Source organism: Halichoerus grypus, chromosome 14, assembly GCF_964656455.1.
Source record: "Halichoerus grypus chromosome 14, mHalGry1.hap1.1, whole genome shotgun sequence".
Classification (NCBI taxonomy): Eukaryota; Metazoa; Chordata; class Mammalia; order Carnivora; family Phocidae; genus Halichoerus; species Halichoerus grypus.
Genome location: NC_135725.1, coordinates 338,222 through 356,292, shown reverse-complemented (window position 1 = coordinate 356,292; position 18,071 = coordinate 338,222). Strand labels below are relative to the sequence as shown.

General features: G+C 44.8%; 1 protein-coding gene across 2 annotated transcripts in view; it reads left to right on the top strand.

Moving 5' to 3' along the window:
- Positions 1–18,071, top strand: part of IARS1 (isoleucyl-tRNA synthetase 1) — a 67,495-nt gene that overhangs the window by 20,692 nt on the left and 28,732 nt on the right. For both annotated transcript variants that reach the window (XM_036073939.2, XM_036073943.2), the window contains exons 8-18: positions 1,897–1,984; positions 2,216–2,276; positions 5,196–5,291; positions 8,883–9,005; positions 9,528–9,619; positions 10,259–10,357; positions 11,998–12,124; positions 13,300–13,373; positions 13,734–13,928; positions 15,901–15,987; positions 17,777–17,860. In XM_036073939.2, coding sequence (XP_035929832.1) covers positions 1,897–1,984; positions 2,216–2,276; positions 5,196–5,291; positions 8,883–9,005; positions 9,528–9,619; positions 10,259–10,357; positions 11,998–12,124; positions 13,300–13,373; positions 13,734–13,928; positions 15,901–15,987; positions 17,777–17,860 — 1,126 coding nt within the window. The remainder of the gene's footprint in view (positions 1–1,896; positions 1,985–2,215; positions 2,277–5,195; positions 5,292–8,882; positions 9,006–9,527; positions 9,620–10,258; positions 10,358–11,997; positions 12,125–13,299; positions 13,374–13,733; positions 13,929–15,900; positions 15,988–17,776; positions 17,861–18,071) is intronic.

Sequence of the window (18,071 nt, the reverse complement as noted above, 5' to 3'; positions counted from 1 at the left end):
TTGTGAGGCAGGCAAAGGATTCGAAGAAGGAATGGGGGAGGCGGGGGCGTGGGGCAGAAAACAGGTGTTTTTATTACTACTTAGCAGTGCCTTGGGAGCAGATAGGACCAGCAGCTGGTTTCTTGCGCTCCTGGCCATGGGCACAGAGCCTCTCCAGGCAGGGGCAGGCCCACAGAGAGAGTTCCCCATGTCTCCCTGGGGACATGGCCATTCTCTAGTGAGCCTGATAGCCTGAGGGGCCATCAGGCAGATGGACTTCAGTCCTGTCCCTCCTCTGCCTGCATACGACTCCCACCGTATGTCCTGAGTTTTACCCAGAAAATGTAGACTCCGCTAACAGTGAAGGTCTGGTGCAGCCAGCGCTGGTGGGTGTCGGTGTTGTTCATAGTAGCTGTTCAGTGAATTGCAAAGGCCTTCTCAATGATCCGTAGATTCTCATGTTTCTTTTTTTTTTTTCATAGTTTCTTATCACAAATTAAAGTAGTTGCTTTTTTATTTTTATTTTTTAAAGATTTTATTTATTTGACAGAAATACAGCGAGAGAAGGAACACAGCAGGGGGAGTGGGAGAGGGAGAAGCAGGCTTCCCGCTGAGCAGGGAGCCCAATGCAGGGCTCGATCCCAGGACCCTGGGACCATGGCCTGAGCCAAAGGCAGATGCTTAATGATTGAGCCACCCAGGCGCTCCTGATTCTCATGTTTCTTACAGTGAACTGAATATACGTCATAGACTCTAGTAAATCCTTGGGTGTATCAGGGGCACCTGGCTGGCTCAGTTGGAAGAGCGTGCAACTGTTGATCTCAGGGTCATGAGTTCAAGCCCCATGTTGGGTGTAGACATTACTTAAATAAAAAACTTGAAAAAAATCGTTGGGTATATCCTACTTTACAGGTGGGAGTTTAAGTTAGTCTGTTTTTATAAGGCGATTTGTCATTTGCTGTTAAATTGTAAATGTTTATACATTTAATCTAGCTTTTCTATTTCTAGGATAGTATCCTCCAGAAACACTCTAATAAGGGTACAAAGATACATGCAACGGGGGCGCCTGGGTGGTTCAGACAGTTAAGCGTCTGCCTTTGGCTCAGGTCATGATCCCAGGGTTGTGGGATCGGGCCCTGCAGCGAGTCCTGCATTGGGCTCCCTGCTCAGCGGGGAGCCTGCTTCTCCCTCACCCCACCCCCATGCTCCTACTCTTCTCAAGTGCGCGCGCTCTCTCTCTCTCAAATAAATAAAAAACAACAGCAAAAAAATGCAACGATATACATTATCCCCCCTGTTCACAGTAGTAACAATCTGAAAACAACTTGAATGTCTAGTATTGATAGGTTAAAAATAACTTGCACTTCTTAGAATGGAGTACCGTGTAGCTATTTAGAAGAATGAGAAAGGACAGTTTGTGCTAATATATGGAAAGATGTTCATATATAGTATGTGAAGACAAACTGAAAACTGTATTGAGTTATATCCCATAATTACCTTTTTAAAAAAAGCCATTCCCATAAGATGTGTGTTAGGATACAGGTAGAAAAATACCTGGAGGGCGACACTCAAATGATAGTGTCTTGTGGGGAGGTGAGATCAGTGGGGACTTTTACTCAGGGAGTTTCTTGGTTTGTTAATGTTACGATTTTTAAGCATTCACATATATTACCACTGGTCGGAGAAAATAAGATTAATTTATGTAAAAGGGAGAGTTCAGTTAAGTGCATGTGCTGTTTTTGTCTTCTTTGGGTCTGGAAAGCAGTGTGCGCTGGTGCCCTGGCGCATTTCTCCGTGATTTCTGAGCACACGGGGTATGGTGATATGGGACCCCACGAGGAGGATGTGCTGGTGCGTGTCTAGACTCTGCCGAAGTCTGAATGTCACTGAAGTCCACTTTTCCCCTTGCTCTCGTAGATGTTGTCAGAGGAAAATTACTCATTTTAATGGAAGCCAGATTACCAGCCCTCTATAAGTTGGAGAGTGACTATGAGATCCTTGAAAGGTGAATATACAGATTTATTGCTTTGTGCCTATGTGTGAGAGGTGAGACACTTTATTACCCAAAAGCTCTATTATTCGAGTTAAGTTAATACTACTGAGTATATTCCGGTCACACATTCCAGCATTAACGACTAAGAAACAAGTAAACCAGGAGGGAGTTGTGACTTGATGTGTCTGCAGTTTCGTTTCTTTTGAGGATTTTAGTCTAATTATGAGTTTCTCCTTTTTCTAGATTTCCTGGTACCTGTCTCAAAGGCAAGAAGTACAGGCCCCTGTTTGACTATTTTGTGCAGGTGAGCTTATGGACCTGTACCGCACGGGTGCTCCGTACCTGCGTAGGGGTCACTGGAGTGCTGTCCCATGGCTTGGGTGGGTTTCCTGTGGCTTGTGTGGATGTCCAATCCAAAGTCTGTCTTAGTAGTAACAAAGTTAAATTGTGTTTGTATTGCTTTCTTGTTTTATTTTATTTTATTTTTTAAAAGATTTTATTTATTTGACAGAGACACAGCAAGAGAGGGAACACAAGCAGGGGGAGTGGGAGAGGGAGAAGCAGGCTTCCCACAGAGCAGGGAGCCTGATGCGGGGCTCGATCCCAGGACCCTGGGATCATGACCTGAGCCACCCAGGCGCCCCTGCTTTCTTGTTTTAATAATTAAAATCCTATGGGAATGTTTTTAATACTTTTCTCAAATTATAAAAGGAAGCACATAAGTTTATTTTTATTGTTTATAGTCTACATATCCAGGAAATTTATTGGGTTTTTTTTGTTTTGTTTTTTTAACAAATTTAAGATAGTGCTCAGAATAAAACCTGTGTGTAACAATAAACAGAGTTCGTTTCAAGGAAACTGATGAGGCACCAAGGCCAAGCTCATACATGTGGTAACTTAGTTTTCTTAAGTGTCAGAGCTGTTTTGTGCAGTTTTCATTTTCTGACAACAGAGAATCCATAGTGGCAAGCCCCACCACCATCACCAAAAGAATAGGGTCAGCAGGAATTTCCCATTGATCCCTGTCTATTCAGGGATAGAGTTTGGTTAATGCAGGTGGACCTCTGCCATTTGGGCTCTATCCACAATATCGCTCATATCTGTCTCTTCATTTTTGTGCACCTTGAGTGTTTTCCCATGTTTCTCATCTTCCAATTACAGTGGACTCTCGAACAAAAATGGGGTCAGTGGCACCAGCCCCGGCACAGTGCCTCTTGACTCCCCCATACGTAGCTGCTAATAGCCTACTTTTTTTTTTTTTTTTTTAAAGATTTTATTTATTTATTTGACAGAGAGAGACACAGCGAGAGAGGGAACACAGGCAGGGGGAGTGGGAGAGGGAGAAGCGGGCCTCCCGCTGAGCAGGGAGCCCGATGCGGGGCTCGATCCCAGGACCTGGAATCATGACCTGAGCCGAAGGCAGACGCTTAACGACTGAGCCACCCAGGCGCCCTGCTAATAGCCTACTGTTGACCAGAAGAAGCCTTAACCAGTAACACAGTCGGCTAACACACAGTTTGTATTTTATGTGTGTTATATGCTATATTCTTAAAAATAAGCTAGAGAAAAGAAAATATTAAGAAAATCATTAGGAAGAGAAAATACGTAGTAGTATTTTTAGTAGTATACGTATACTAATTGAAAAAAGCTTCTTGGTGTTTTAAACAGTTCTGAACACTTTGTTTTCTCAACCATTAAGTATATATAAAAAGTTTTTCTCCACCAAAAGACACAAAGTCCTAACGCATCTTTTTAAAAGAACATTTCTGTTGTTTATACTGTCTTGGAATAGAGAAAGCCAACTTTCCATATTATGAGATTAGCAGAACCACGATACATAAACCTAAAAGTTAACATTTGTGCACAAATACTAATTAACTTATAAATATATAATAATAATTATTAAGGAGATATGTAGCACTTCAAAGAACAGTTGCCGAGTTGAACATGGCATATACTAAAACTGCAGCATGATGTGGAGAAGTAGGAATTTTTAAGAATCGTACTCGGTGATCTATAATGCAGTTCACTGTTTTAATAGGCTAAAGGAGAAAAGCCTTTAATAAAACTCAGCTTCCCTGTGTTTAAGTCTCTTAGAAAACAAGGAATAAAGGAAACTTCTTCACTAAAAATAAACCCCAAAAAATCCACATATTGGTGGGCCAGGCGGGAACAGATGACCAGCAGGAAGGCAATGCCCTGCATCCTGGTGGCTTTGGCTCAGCAGCTCTGGCAGCTGCCCAGCAGGCCTGCAGGCGGCAGCAGCAGCCTAGGGGCACAGGACAGCTCCCCCATGGCCATTGGCAGCTGTGGCCACACGTGGGCTGGGATGCCCTTAAGGGGAGAGTCTGCACCTGGCCAAGGGGGGCTTCAGGCCACGGCTGCCCTGATGCAGCCCCAGAGCCCAGTTCCCAGAGGACTTGGAGCGGTGGTGCCAGGGCTGTCCCTGCTCTATGGGCCGAGGCATGACCTCTGCACCAGTCACCTTCAGTTCGGTCCCCTGGAGACTGGGGTCGGCAGTTGGAAATAAATGCCTTGTGGCTTCTGCTGTCCACTCTTAGGGAGAAAAATGTTTAAGTAGACCTGCAGTCTGCGTTGTTCAAGGGTCAGCTGTAAAGGCCTTCTTCCTCCTTCCCGTTGCTGCTGATGGATTTCCCTCTGCTCCCCGTGAGCCTGTGGCCAGGACACTGCACTTGAGTGTGCTCCACTTGGCCGTCCTCTAGTACTGCTTTCAACGTCTCCTTTGCTTCTTTTCTTCCCTCCCTGCCTGTGTTTTCATTAGGCTTTCCTCCTCTTTACAATATCCCTCATCTTTCTTTAATGTCAGATGTGCTCAGGTACAATCCGCTCTTCAAGGCTGAACTTATATATCATCTGAAAAAGCTTTTTTGAAATGCCTCTGGTTTCTCCTGAAAAATGTCATTGCTACATTCTTCTCTCGTGTATCTTAATATATTTTACTTTGGATGTGTTTTGTCTTAAAATTCTCACTAGGGGCGCCTGAGTGGCTCAGTCGGTTAGAGGGTGTGACTCTTAATCTTGGAGTTGGGAATTCGAGCCCCACGTTGGGTGCAGAGATTACTTAAATACATAAATTTTTTTGAAAAGGGACTAGCTTTACTTAAAACCCAGTGTTTTCCGGTTCTTACGGGACACTGTTAGGAGACTGACCGGAGGTGAGGCGGTCTTTCACTTACTGTGCCTGCTGGCCTTGCTGTTCCAGCTCAAGGAGGACGGTGCTTTCACGGTGCTTGCCGATGGCTACGTGCAGGAGGACGAGGGCACGGGAGTGGTGCACCAGGCTCCGTACTTCGGTGCTGTGAGTACTGGAAGTCCCGCAGGGTGTCTATGGGAAGGGCGTGTCACGGCCACTGAGTCGTGCATGCATGTCGAGCACCTCATTCTTGGGTACACCATGCGGTCCAACTCTTCAGGCTCGCTGTCCCCAAACATGGTTTATCAAACTTATGTCTGCAATTCGTTCTCACCCTGAGCTAATCTCTGAAAAGGGTGAGCTAAATGCTGGGTGCTCCCGGGCATTTTGTCTTTCTGAAAGGCACCCTGTGTTTGCATTCATTCATAATTTACTCTCCATGCACTCTGCTCTTTCCGGTATGCAGTTCTGTGAGTTCTGGAAAGGGCGTCCACTCACGCAGTCACCGTGACCGTCAGTGTGGAGAGGTGCTGCACCTCCCTGGTGCTCTTGAGCAAACACTGTGCTGAGAGAGCAGAACTTGACCTCCTCAAAGCTGTATGGTGTGGCCAATTTTAAATTTTGCCCAGAGTAATTTTTCTAAAAATGCAATCCTGTTGATGTTATTTGTGTATGAATAAAATGCGCACTGGGGACCTACAAATGCCTTTGGGCTTGACTGTTCTGCAGTGGGAGTGAAGCTAGTCTGACTGCGTTCATTTTACTTTCACACTTAACCTCTGCAGAGATTTTTATTATGGAAATCTTCAAATATACACAGAAGTAAAGAGGTATTAGAATAAATCCTGATGTTCATGTCATCCCGCTGCAAACATTTGGGAAGTCTGTTTCTTCTTTCCTCTACCTTGTCCTCTTCCCCCCACACCTTCTCCACTTTGGCCTGAGGGTTTTGAAACAAATCCTCAACATCCTATTCTTCATCTGCAGATACTTCTGTACACAACTGTGACTGATACAGCCTTTTATTTTTAATATTGCCAGCATGCCACTGTTGTATTCAATAAAGTTAATGCTTCCTTAGTATCACCGAATACCTGGTCAGTATTCAGTATGATGGAAGCATTCTTGATGATACTGTTTACTGGGTTTTAAGAACTAGTCAGATTTTAGTTATTCATAATTTTAGGGTCAGCTGGTATGATTGCTGCACTGATAATAAATAATAAAAAGAAAACTTCTTGGTTTTGAATTGTGGTTTAGGTTTTCCTATTAAAATGTATTTATTTGTCATATACTGGGTATGTGTGGGTTTTTTGTTTGTTTTTTAGGTTCCACATATGAATGAAATCATACGTTATTTGTCTTTCTCTGTCTGATTTATTTCACTTAGCATAATACCCTCTAGTTCCATCCATCTTGTCAGGAATGGCAAGATCTCATTCTTTAATGGCTGAGTAATTGTATATATACACCACATCTTCTTCATCCTCTCATCTATTGGACATGTGGGCGGCTTCCATATCGTGGCTATTGTAAATAATGCTGCAGTAAACACAGGGGTGCATGTATATTTTTGAATTAGTGTTTTCATTTTCTTTGGGTAAATAGCCAGGACTGGATTTACTGGACCATATGATATTTCTATTTTTAATTTTTTGAGGAATCTCCATACTGTTTTCCAGAGAGGTTGCACCAATTTACATTCCCACCAACAGTGCACGGTTCCTTTTTCTCCACATCCTCGCCAACACTTACTATTTCTTGTATTTTTGATTCTAGCCACCGTGACAGGTGTGAGGTAATACCTCATTGTGGCTTAGATTTGTGTTTCCCTGATGAGTGATGTTGAACGTATTTTCACATGTCTGTTAGCATCTCAGTGTCTTCTTTGGGAAAAATGTCTCTTTAGGTCCTCTGCCCATTTTTTAATAGGATTGTTTGCTTTTTTGGGTGTTGAGTTGCATAAGTTCTTTATGTATTTTGGATATTTACCCTTTATCAGATATGTCATTTGTAAATATCTCCTCCCATTCAGTAGATTGCCTTTTATTTTGTTGATGATTTCCTTCACTGTGCAGAGGCTTTTTATTTTGGTGTAGGCCCGTAGTTTATTTTTTATTTTGAATGCCTTGCCTGGGGAGACATGACCATACATATGTTTTGCTCTGGCTGCTGTTCAAGAGATTACTGTCTATGTTTTCTTGTAGGAGTTTTATGGTCTCAGGTCTCACATTTAGGTCTTTCATCAGTTTTGCCTTTATTTTTGTGTGTGGTATAAGATAGTGGTCCAGTTTCATTCTTTTGCATGTAGCTGTCCAGTTTTACCAACATCGTTTATTAAAGAGACTGTCTTTTCCCCATTGTATATTCTTTCCTGCTTTGTAGTAGATTAATTGACCGTATAAGCGTGGGTTTATTTCTGAGCTCTCTATTCTGTTCCATTGGTCTGTGTGTCTTTTTGTGCCAGTATCATGCTGTCTTGATTACTACAGCTTTGTAGGGTACCTTGAAATCTAGGATTGTGATACCTCCAGCTTCATTCTTTCTCAAGATTGCTTTGGGCGTTTGGAATTTTTTGCGGTTCAAGCAAATTTTAGTATTATTTGTTCTAGTTCTATGAAAAGTGCTGTAGACTTTTGATAGGGATTGCATTGACTCTGTAGATTGTTTTGGGTACTATGAACATTTTTACAATTTTGTTCTTTCAGTCCATGAGCATGGGATGTCTTTCCATTTCTTTGTCATCTTCCAATTTCTTTTATCAGTATTTTATAGTTTTCATAGTACAGGTCTTTCACCTCCTTGGTTATGTTTATTCTTAGGTATTTTGTTAATTTTGGTGCAGTTGTAAATGGGATTGTTTTCTTAGTTTCTCTTTCTACTACTCCATTATTAGTTTATAGAAACACATCAGATTTCTGTATATAAATTTTGCATCCTGCAACTTTACTGATTTCATTTATTCTAATAGTTTTTTGGTGGAGTGTTTAGAGTTTTCTATATGTAGTCATGTCATCTGCCAAGTGGCAGTTTAACTTTTTTCTTACCAATATCGATGTCTCATTTGTTTTTGTTGTCTGACTGCTCTGGCTAGGACTTCCGGTACTATGTTGACAAAGTGGTGAGAGTGGACTTCCTTATCTTATTCCAGAGTGTAGAGGAAAAGCTGTCAGTTTTTTACCATTTAGTGTGTTGTTAGCTGTGGGTTTTTCATATATGGCCTCTATTATGTTGAGGTATATTCTCTCTGAACCCACTTTGTTGAGAGTTTTTTTCACAAGTGGGTGTTGAGTTTTGTCGAATGCTTTTTCTGCATCTGTTGAGAGGATCATAGAGTTTTTACCCTTCATTTTGTTAATGTGATGTATCACGTTGATTGATTTGTGGATACTGAATCATCCTTGCATCCCGCTTGATCGTGGTGAATGATTCTTTTACTGTAGTGTCGAGTGGAGTTTATGAAGTTGAGTATTTTTGCATCTGTGTTCACCAGGGATACATGTGTGTCGTCTTCCTCCTCCCTTAGTGGATACCCAGCTGTATACAGGGGTCTGTGACATAATGGCCGGGAAGATGATGTAATCCCTGTCCAACTATAAGGCTCTGGGATTCTCTGAGTGGTCCTGTCAGCTGAGAGGATAATTAAAGTCCAATACGGTTATGAGTCAGAATACTGAAGCATTCTCTTGTAAATCCGTCACCTCCCACACTCCTGTCTCATACACACTCAGCCTGTTTTGTTCCCTTTGTCCCCAGGACGACTACCGGGTCTGTATGGACTTCAACATCATTCAGAAAGACTCTTCTCCTGTTTGCCCTGTGGATGCTTCAGGCTGTTTCACGGCAGAAGTGACAGATTTCATGGGACAGTATGTGAAGGTCTGTGTCTCTGTGACAGAGAAAGGTGTGGGTTTCATCATACTTCTTTCTTTAATCAGCTTTTTATTAAATAGCTTCCATATCTGGATTTTTTTTCCAGGAAGTTGGTTTTGTTTTGTTTTGTTTTGTTTTGTTTTGTTTCAGCACATAAAACCAGAAAAGATAGATATTATCAGCCACATTTTAAGGGTCTAGTATCTTCAGAGGAAGCTGTAGTTTCACAGGCAGGAATCAGTGAGACTGGGCTCTGACTGGTAACTCCTGAAGCAGCTCTGAGGCTTTGGGGCCATCATTGCTGGTGGAGGACTTCACTGCCTCACATGGTGTGGAAGTGCTTAATAAGATACCTAAAGTTTGTGCCTCAAATGTGGACTGAGTATTTTTATAATACATGTGTTATTTTTGCTTTTTATTCATGGTATAGAGTTATCAGAATATCAGATTGCAGTGATATATGTAGTTCTCTTGTGTTACTAAGTATTGCAGGATATTTTAATGGCTAGATTTTTATTTTTTAAACAGGATGCTGACAAAAACATCATCAGGACCCTGAAGGAAAAAGGCCGACTTCTTGTCTCCAGCACCTTCACTCACAGTTACCCCTTCTGCTGGAGGTGAGAGAAAGCGAAGACTTACAGCTCGAGCTTCTGGCCTGTGGGGGACACGTAGCGTGTGTGTCCGTTCTGCCGTCTGCGGTTCCCCTCTCATTTGTATGCTTTACGATTAGTGTGGGGAAACTGCCCTCTTGAATTCCATGAGTGTTAGTTCCTGGTTTCCTCAGCAGTTGTCTGGGAAGTATCGACATGTACAGATGTTTTGTGTTGGGGCCACATTTCTTTAGGATGAGACATACGTCTAAAATTTCCCAGTGGAACTTGGCAAGAGATAGAACGTGACACAAGTTAGAATACAAGATCGTGCTGTGAAGATGTGCGTGGAATTGGAATGCTCGGTGCCATCAAGTTTGTTCCCACATTGCCTCTGCTGAAGTTGACGTCATTTCTTAGACAGCTATCACACACCAGCAGAACCATATTTTCTTTCTTGTTCTTTAAAGCTTTTGCCTTCTTGGTGTTGTGGAGGGAGATGACCAGTACCAAGACGTAGGCATTAGTGTTTGCAAAAAAAAAAGAGTGTTAGCAGAAGGCCAAATCGATGGGGGTGATGTCAGTAAGAAACTAAAGGTTGGTCTCACCGTGGGTGCCTGCGTACCTCAGTCTGACGAGCTGTGTGCTGCATTTTTGCTTCCCCAGGTCAGACACTCCCCTGATTTACAAAGCCGTGCCCAGCTGGTTCGTGCGGGTGGAGCACATGGTGGACCAGCTCCTGAAGAACAACGACCTGTGTTACTGGTGAGCAGTGAGCTGTGTATCTTCACACTGTCCTGTGTCATGTGCTCACACTTCTCCCAGATTGTAAGAATTCTGTAGCTCTCTTTGAGTCTATGTTTTCAGGACCACAGAATAATTTAAATAGTTTTATAAGAAGTAGCATCCTTCCTATGATAAGGCATATGGAGGGAGCATTTTGCCTTTCTGTTAGCCTTAAATAGTCATTTTCAGGATAAATGTTTATTTTTGAATATACCTACAGAAGCCATTTGTGCTTCCTGCTCTTGATGTGTGCCGATGAGTGCTACTGGGACAGAAGCCTTGCTCTCAGCTAGTATGTGACCCGCAAGGAGGTGTTACTCCAACCTGTAGGGCTGAATGAAGTAAGGCTGAATCTGCATATTACAGAAGACTGTTTTTCACTGAGAGTTCTGAGGGTGATCACTGTTTCTTACTTCTACAAGAATCGAACCTGACTTAAAAACTGCATTTCATTTTGGAAGAATGAGGAGAATCTCAGGGCAGTAAAAGGAAGAGATCAGGAACTACTATGAACTATTGCTTTTTTCTTTTTTTTTTTGATAGGGAGAGCGCAGCACGAGCAGGGGGTGGGGAGGAGCAGAGGGAGAAGGAGAGAAAAAAATCTTAAGCAGACTCCACACTGAGCATGGAGCCCAACGCGGGGCTCAATCTCATGACCCTGAGATTATGACCTGAGCTGACACTCAACCGACTGAGCCACCCAGAAGCCCCATGAACAAGCTTTTTGTACTTTCTAGCAAATTGACCCTGACTTCTCAAGAAAAAGCAGTTTTTCATTTTTATTCCTGTGAAGCTCTTCAGTTGCCCTACAGTGTGAAGTGCTGGATGTGAACTATTAGGCTGTGGCCTCGTTGAGAGTGCAGGCCTATAAACTGATGTTTGTAATACAGGGCTCAACTGGGGTGCCTGAGAGAACAGGATGTGTGGGGCTGGGGGTGCTGTAACTCAGCCTGCTGCTTAGGTAGATCTCCTGCAGAGCTGAACCTCAGAGGATAAGGAGCCATTTGACTAGTCCTGGGCACTCGAAGCTTTGGGGGAAGGGGAGGGGAGGGAGGGGAGGCTATAGGGTGAAGGTTATCATGGTGGAGGGATGGCACAGGCCGAGGCGGTTAGGTGAGCAGCTGCATTCTAAGGAATTACCTCATTGCTGGAGCCTAGAGTGCAGTGGCAGGAGCCTGCCCGTGAGCCTCAGGAGGCAGCTACCAACCAGCCCGCTGTAGCCCAGCCTGTTCTGTGGCGGCTGGGAGCCCATACCCATGAGTGTCAGTGGAAGCAGTATTGTGTGGACGCCCCGGAGACTAGCGGCTGGGAGCCCATACCAATGAGTGTCAGTGGAAGCAGTATTGTGTGGACGCCCCGGAGACTAGGTCTGGTCGAGAGCTGCAGCTGTCCCCTCGCAGGGGGTTCCAGTCACAGAGCATCTCCTGGGATGAATTCACAATAGATGTAGCTCCGTGAGTTTTCTGTGCTGTCCACACAGAAGACGTCCTCCTGGGAGTGAGCGCAGCATCTCTAGGGCAGTAGGTCCACAGAGCGTATACAAAGGTTTATGCAGATCTAATTTACAAATTTGCTTACTAATGTTCTCAGGCATTGGCTGTCTGACCTGTTTATTGCAGGGTCCCAGAGTTTGTGCGAGAGAAGCGATTTGGAAATTGGCTGAAAGATGCACGTGACTGGGCAGTTTCCAGAAACAGATACTGGGGCACCCCCATCCCCCTGTGGGTCAGCGATGACTTCGAGGAGGTGAGACGGGCCATGCATTCTCATGTTGATTTTTGCTGAAGCACTTCATTTGTACATCTGGATGTAGTTTCTTTTTTCTTTGCCCCTTTTTTATTTCATCTGTTTCTATTTATTCCTTCCTAGAATCACATAAATAAGAATTTGGGAGGTTTTTTAAATTTATTTTTACTTTAGTTTTATTAAATGTGATTTTTTAAATCTCCCTCTGTATAAAAGTAAAGAAGAAATGTCTATTTTTCTCAGGAAATTGAATTGTTTTTCTTCTGTTGAATTGTTGAATTGTTTTTCTTCTGTTGCTCACCCCTTTTTCTCTCCTTGTGAGTAACTGATGATCAGTCTTAAAGTCCAGACCTGCACCGAGTTACAGCATGTGAAAGCCCCCTCATGGCGGTTAAAAAGGAAGGCTTAAAAAACATTACCAAAAGCATTGCCAACCTTGAATATATAAAATCAAGTGATTGTGTGTGTAAATACGTGACGGGTCTATAGCTGTACCCCCAATGGCGGCTTCTGTCCAGCACAGAGACTGTTAGAGCACAGAGACCTGAGAGACGGCAGTGAAAGAGCGGAGTCAGACCTCCCAGGACTGGACTGGAAGGGCTGAGAAGGTGGTGTTCCCTAGGTAGCAGACGCCCCAGGCAAGAACCCACAGCAGCTCCTGCTGGGGCTGCCCCACCGTGTGGACCCTGTCAGGGCCGCAGCTGAGCTGAGGGAAGCCTCCTTGCCTGGACATAACCCTACGTGACGTCTTGTGATCTCATTGATTGGATCTGGTAATTTAGTTCTAGCTTTGACTTGGAAAGATTCCAGATTAAGGAGCCAAATTCAGGTGTCAGGAAGAAACTGAGATGGCTCAGAGTCACAGTCTAGGCGTTTCACTTACGCTGGTTATACTGGGCAGAGATTTGGACCTAGTAAGCCCTCAGCATGTGCGTGTGGAGATGACACTGTTAGGTCCTCTCCACGTAGGGACTCCTGAGACAGTGGTAGGTGGCCGAGTAGTGGAGCCCGCTCACCTCTTCAGTGACCTGCAGTCTTTCATGAGTGTAAGCCACGCTAGTGACAACTGTCCTGAAGGTCAGAGGTTTCTAAAACTAAGTGTGAATGCTGTGTGAATTAAAGCTCTGTGATCTCTGGCTCTGAGGTTCTCTTGTTTTTTAACTTTGCCTTGACAGGTAGTATGCATTGGATCGATGGCAGAACTTGAAGAACTGTCGGGAGCAAAGATCTCTGATCTCCACAGAGAGAGGTCAGTTTCTGAATGTTCGATTCACTTCCGTACTGTCAGAGAGCATTGACGTGGTCTCTGGAGCAGATTACGGAGCTACGTGTAGAAATCAAATACTGGTTTACTGAATTACAGTGTTGATGACTCATGTCATGTTGAGGAAGGGTGGCCTCTGTCCTTGAGTTGGATGTGGGGCGACTTTGGTATAAATCCCCCGGATTGAGCCTTCCCGGTGCCTCTGAAAGCCTGTGATAACTGCCAGTATTTCTCTTTGCAGATGCTTGTGAAATCTCGTCAGAGCATTGTGTTTCCTCTTGGCAATTAAACTGCAAGTTCTTTCGTGGTTAAAATTAATAGAAGTGGCTTTGCTTCATTTCTTAGCATTGACCATCTGACCATCCCTTCCCGCTGTGGGAAGGGAGTGTTGCGTCGCGTCTCTGAAGTGTTTGACTGTTGGTTCGAGAGCGGCAGCATGCCCTATGCTCAAGTTCATTATCCGTTTGAAAACAAGAGGGAGTTTGATGATGCATTTCCTGCAGACTTCATTGCCGAAGGCATTGACCAGACCAGAGGATGGTATGTTCTTATTCTTTCAGATTTGATTTGATTTCACAGGTATTTAACTGAGCACCTGGCATTTATCAGCTGGGTCCTGGGGAGATTGTGTCAAACGAGACAGGCTCTGCTGCTGCCCTCTGCCTCTCACCACCAAGTGTTCTATTAAAGTGTCTTTGGAGTTGGGATCTCTCAGCTGTGGTTTTAGAGTTTGAATTATTTCGTTGACATTTTGGAATAGAGAGATTTGTTATATTCGAAGATTAAGTGATACAAAACAATACATGTGCTTAGTTTGTTTATTTTATTTGTTTGTTTTTTTTTTTGTTTTTTTTTAAAGGTTTTATTTATTTATTTGAGACAGAGAGAATGAGAGAGAGAGAGCACATGAGAGGGGGGAGGGTCAGAGGGAGAAGCAGGCTCCCTGCTGAGCAGGGAGCCCGATGCGGGACTCGATCCAGGGACTCCAGGATCATGACCTGAGCCGAAGGCAGTCGCTTAACCAACTGAGCCACCCAGGCGCCCAGTTTGTTTATTTTAAATCATTTACTCAAATGTTTAATGAGTATTTACATACAAGATAATGGTTTGGGTGCTACAAATTTAAGGGTTGATTGGAAATGTACTCAGATGTTAAGGCTAGCCTTATAAAATTAACAGTTTAAAAATCCGGACTGGGGGAAAAGACAAACCACGGCGGGGGAGGATTTCGGCATTGGTTTTGTCTGGTGCCTGTTTAAAGCCATGCCATCATCTTCTGAAGCAGGAAAAGGTTGGCTCGTCCAGATCCTAATTACACTTTGTTTTTTTTTTAAGATTTTATTTATTTATGTGAGAGAGAGAATGAGAGAGAGAGAGACAGCATGAGAGGGGGAGGGTCAGAGGGAGAAGCAGACTCCCTGCTGAGCAGGGAGCCCGATGCGGGACTCGATCCCGGGACTCCAGGACCATGACCTGAGCCGAAGGCAGTTGCCCCACCAACCGAGCCACCCAGGCGCACCCTAATGACACTTTGATTAGTGGTGATGCTGCAGAAGTGTTTAAGGAATGTTGGTGTCATTGCTTTGACACTTGCAGTGGAGGTCACAAATTGAATTCCAACCTTAATGTTCCAGAAGGTGCTCTTCTCAGCGTCCAATCCATTTTTCTTTAGGAACAGGTCCAAAACCTTCTTAGGGAAGGCCAGAAGCCTCTCCAGTAAGTCGTTTGTCTGAGGCCTGGGGATGTCTGCCAGCCATTAACAGTCCTGATGTGGATCTGTAGGTGTTCGCTGCCTCCTTCCCCTTCCCTCAGGCTTGGGCTGCGTGTCCTCGCAGCCAGGTCCCCCTGACCTGCCTTCAGAGGAAGGGATGTCAGTCCATGTCCCATCATGTCCTGGGGATGCAAAACCAGCTTGGAGATGATAGCAGAGCCTCACTCACTGGGGTGGCTGCAGGGACGTGGTAGAGTTTGGAACAAGCTAGCTAGCAGTCAGCAGCATGCGGAGCAGAGATGTCTTTGCTCCTACGTGCTCTGCCTTCTGACTTTTGGGTGAGAATGTCTATCTTTTGTCATCAGACTGTCCCATGTGACCTTGTGCTAAAGGCACACACGTCTCTGGATTTGCAGCCTGGCGTATCTGGAGGTCCTGATAGGCCGCCCAGCACTGTCCCCCCTCTGCCTTGTGGCTGTCGGCTGCCCCCCCAGGGAGGACAACAGTACTATCCTCCACTGTTGGGGTCAGTACCTCACTCCAGGCCTTTATTCGCTATAAACCACATTTTATTTTTTCTAACCTGATCGGTTTGTGGTAGGTCCTGTGTGATTTTTCAGCATGCCCCAAATGATTCTAATGTGTTATCGGATTAAGAACCTTTGCTATAAGTGATTATTAAGAAGTGTAACTGATCTAAAATAGAAATTCCATCCAATAAGTAAGCACAGATTTTTTTTTCCCTATGCTTAGATTCCTTTTCTGTTGTTGCTGAGCTATTTCTTCCTGGGTTTTTTACAGGTTTTACACCCTGCTGGTGCTGGCCACCGCTCTCTTTGGACAGCCGCCTTTCAGGAACGTGATTGTGAACGGGCTCGTCTTGGCAAGGCAGGTGCACGTCCTTGGGTCATGGCTAGTCCCGGTGCCTGGCTTCCTTTGGTCTGGCAGCCATGGTCCAGGTGCATGTAGCCATTCTTTGTGAATACAGGAACTTAGGATCGCCCCAGCTTTGTTCCTGCTCTTCTCCTTCGTCTGCTGTTACACTTCTTGCTGCTCTTCCTTTCCATCCCACCCCGTCCTGCTCACTTCTTGTCTCCAGTGTGGGTCTGCACACACCCCCTACCCCAGGGAGAAGGGCAGGTTGGGGAGCTGGGGGCGGGGGAGGCATGCATCCTGTGATGCTGCGGGCAGTAAGACAACATCTGTCATGGAGGGCTGGACCAGGTGCGTGTCCTGGTCCTTTAATGAAGACTTTTGTTAACCTCTGTTTAACATGAGGAAGCTGTGGGTTCTAGAGGTTTCAGGGATCATAGGGGAGTCTTATTTTTTCTTCTACTGTCTATAGTCATAACAGAAAAAACACAAATTAATAAAATAAGAAAAAACATTTATGCAGATACCCTGCCTCATGTCCTGTCTGAGGGAGGACGGCCCCTGATACCGTGTTGTGAACATTATACATCTTCTCTCATCAAAGCCCCAGAACTGTTTGAGATGGGTCCTCCCCCCCGCTTTTTTTTTTTAAGATTTTATTTGAGAGAGAGAGAGAGAGCACGAGCAAGGGGGAGAGAGAAGCAGGCTCCCCGCTGAGCAGGGAGCCCGACGCAAGACTCGATCCCAGGACCCTGGGATCATGACCTGAGCTGAAGGCAGATGCCCAACTGCTGAGCCACCCAGGCGCCCCAAGATGGGTCCTTTCCTTACCTCAGTTTGACATTTGAGAAATTTGAGGTATAGAAAAATTAAGCAACTTGTCAAAGTCACACAGCAAGTGATGGTAAATTCACGTTTTACACCCAGGGAGTCTGGCTCGGCAGTCTGCTTTTGGGGGTTTTTTTAATTGAAAATTTTATTGAATTGTAGATTTGAATGCAGTTGTGAAACAGTAACAGAGAGCCTTGTGTGCTTTGCCCAGTTTCCCCGGAAAGTCAGGTTTTTCAGAACTGGGCTACACCACCCCAGCCAGCTGCTAACACAGCCCAGGCCCCCTCCGACGCCGCGCTTTACGTGTACTTGTGTGCCGCGGTGTACGGCTGCGCACACATTACATGCACAGGTCCCTGTCCACCAGCACAGTCGAGGTACTGGACTGTTTCCACGTCCCAGGACCCCCCTGTTGTCCTTCTGTAATCCCCCCATCCTTCCGCCCTCGCCCCCAGCCCCTGACAACCACTAATCTGCTCCCCATCTCTGTAACTGTCATTTCAAATACGTGACGGGAATGGAATCACACCACTTAGGCCCTCAGGGACTGGCTTTTCCACTCAGTGGGATCCTGGAGATTGCTCAGGATGGGTGTGTCCTCAGTCCCTTCTTCCCCATGGCTGAGCAGTGCTGCATGGGGCGGGTGACCACAGCTGGACCCCTCACCTGCTGAAGGACCTGGGGTTGTTTCCGGTGACGGCTGACTATGAATAGAGCTAGGAGCTTCCGTTACAGGTTTTTCATCAGTACAAGTTTTCATTTCTCTGGAATAAATGCTGAGCCCTGTGTTCTTAGCTTCTCCGCTGACTCACCGTGGACTGCAGCAAGAAGCTCACAGGTGTTAACAATCTATCGTTATGCCCTTATCCCACTTGCATTTCTGTATTCTAATTTGCAGATAACCTGTAACCGCATATAAAGTTAGGCTGTAATGGTGACTTATTTAACTGGCATCTCCCTTTTGTTTTTCAAGTGATGGTCAAAAAATGAGCAAACGAAAAAAGAATTATCCGGATCCACTTTCAATCATCCATAAATACGGTGCCGACGCCCTCAGGTACAGGCCAGTGCTGTGCCCTGTTTTTAATGTCCTTTTTATGTAAGCTTCGCTGTTCTGTTAATTGTGTTCCTTTCGTTTGGTTCATAGTTAGCTTTCTCAAACTACGTCTCTGCTACGGGGCAGGACATTGGTGTGGAGTTGGCTCTGAACCCACAAGGTAGTTTCTCAGTGACGAGCATTTGGAAGCCCAGAGGTGTTGTGAGGACCA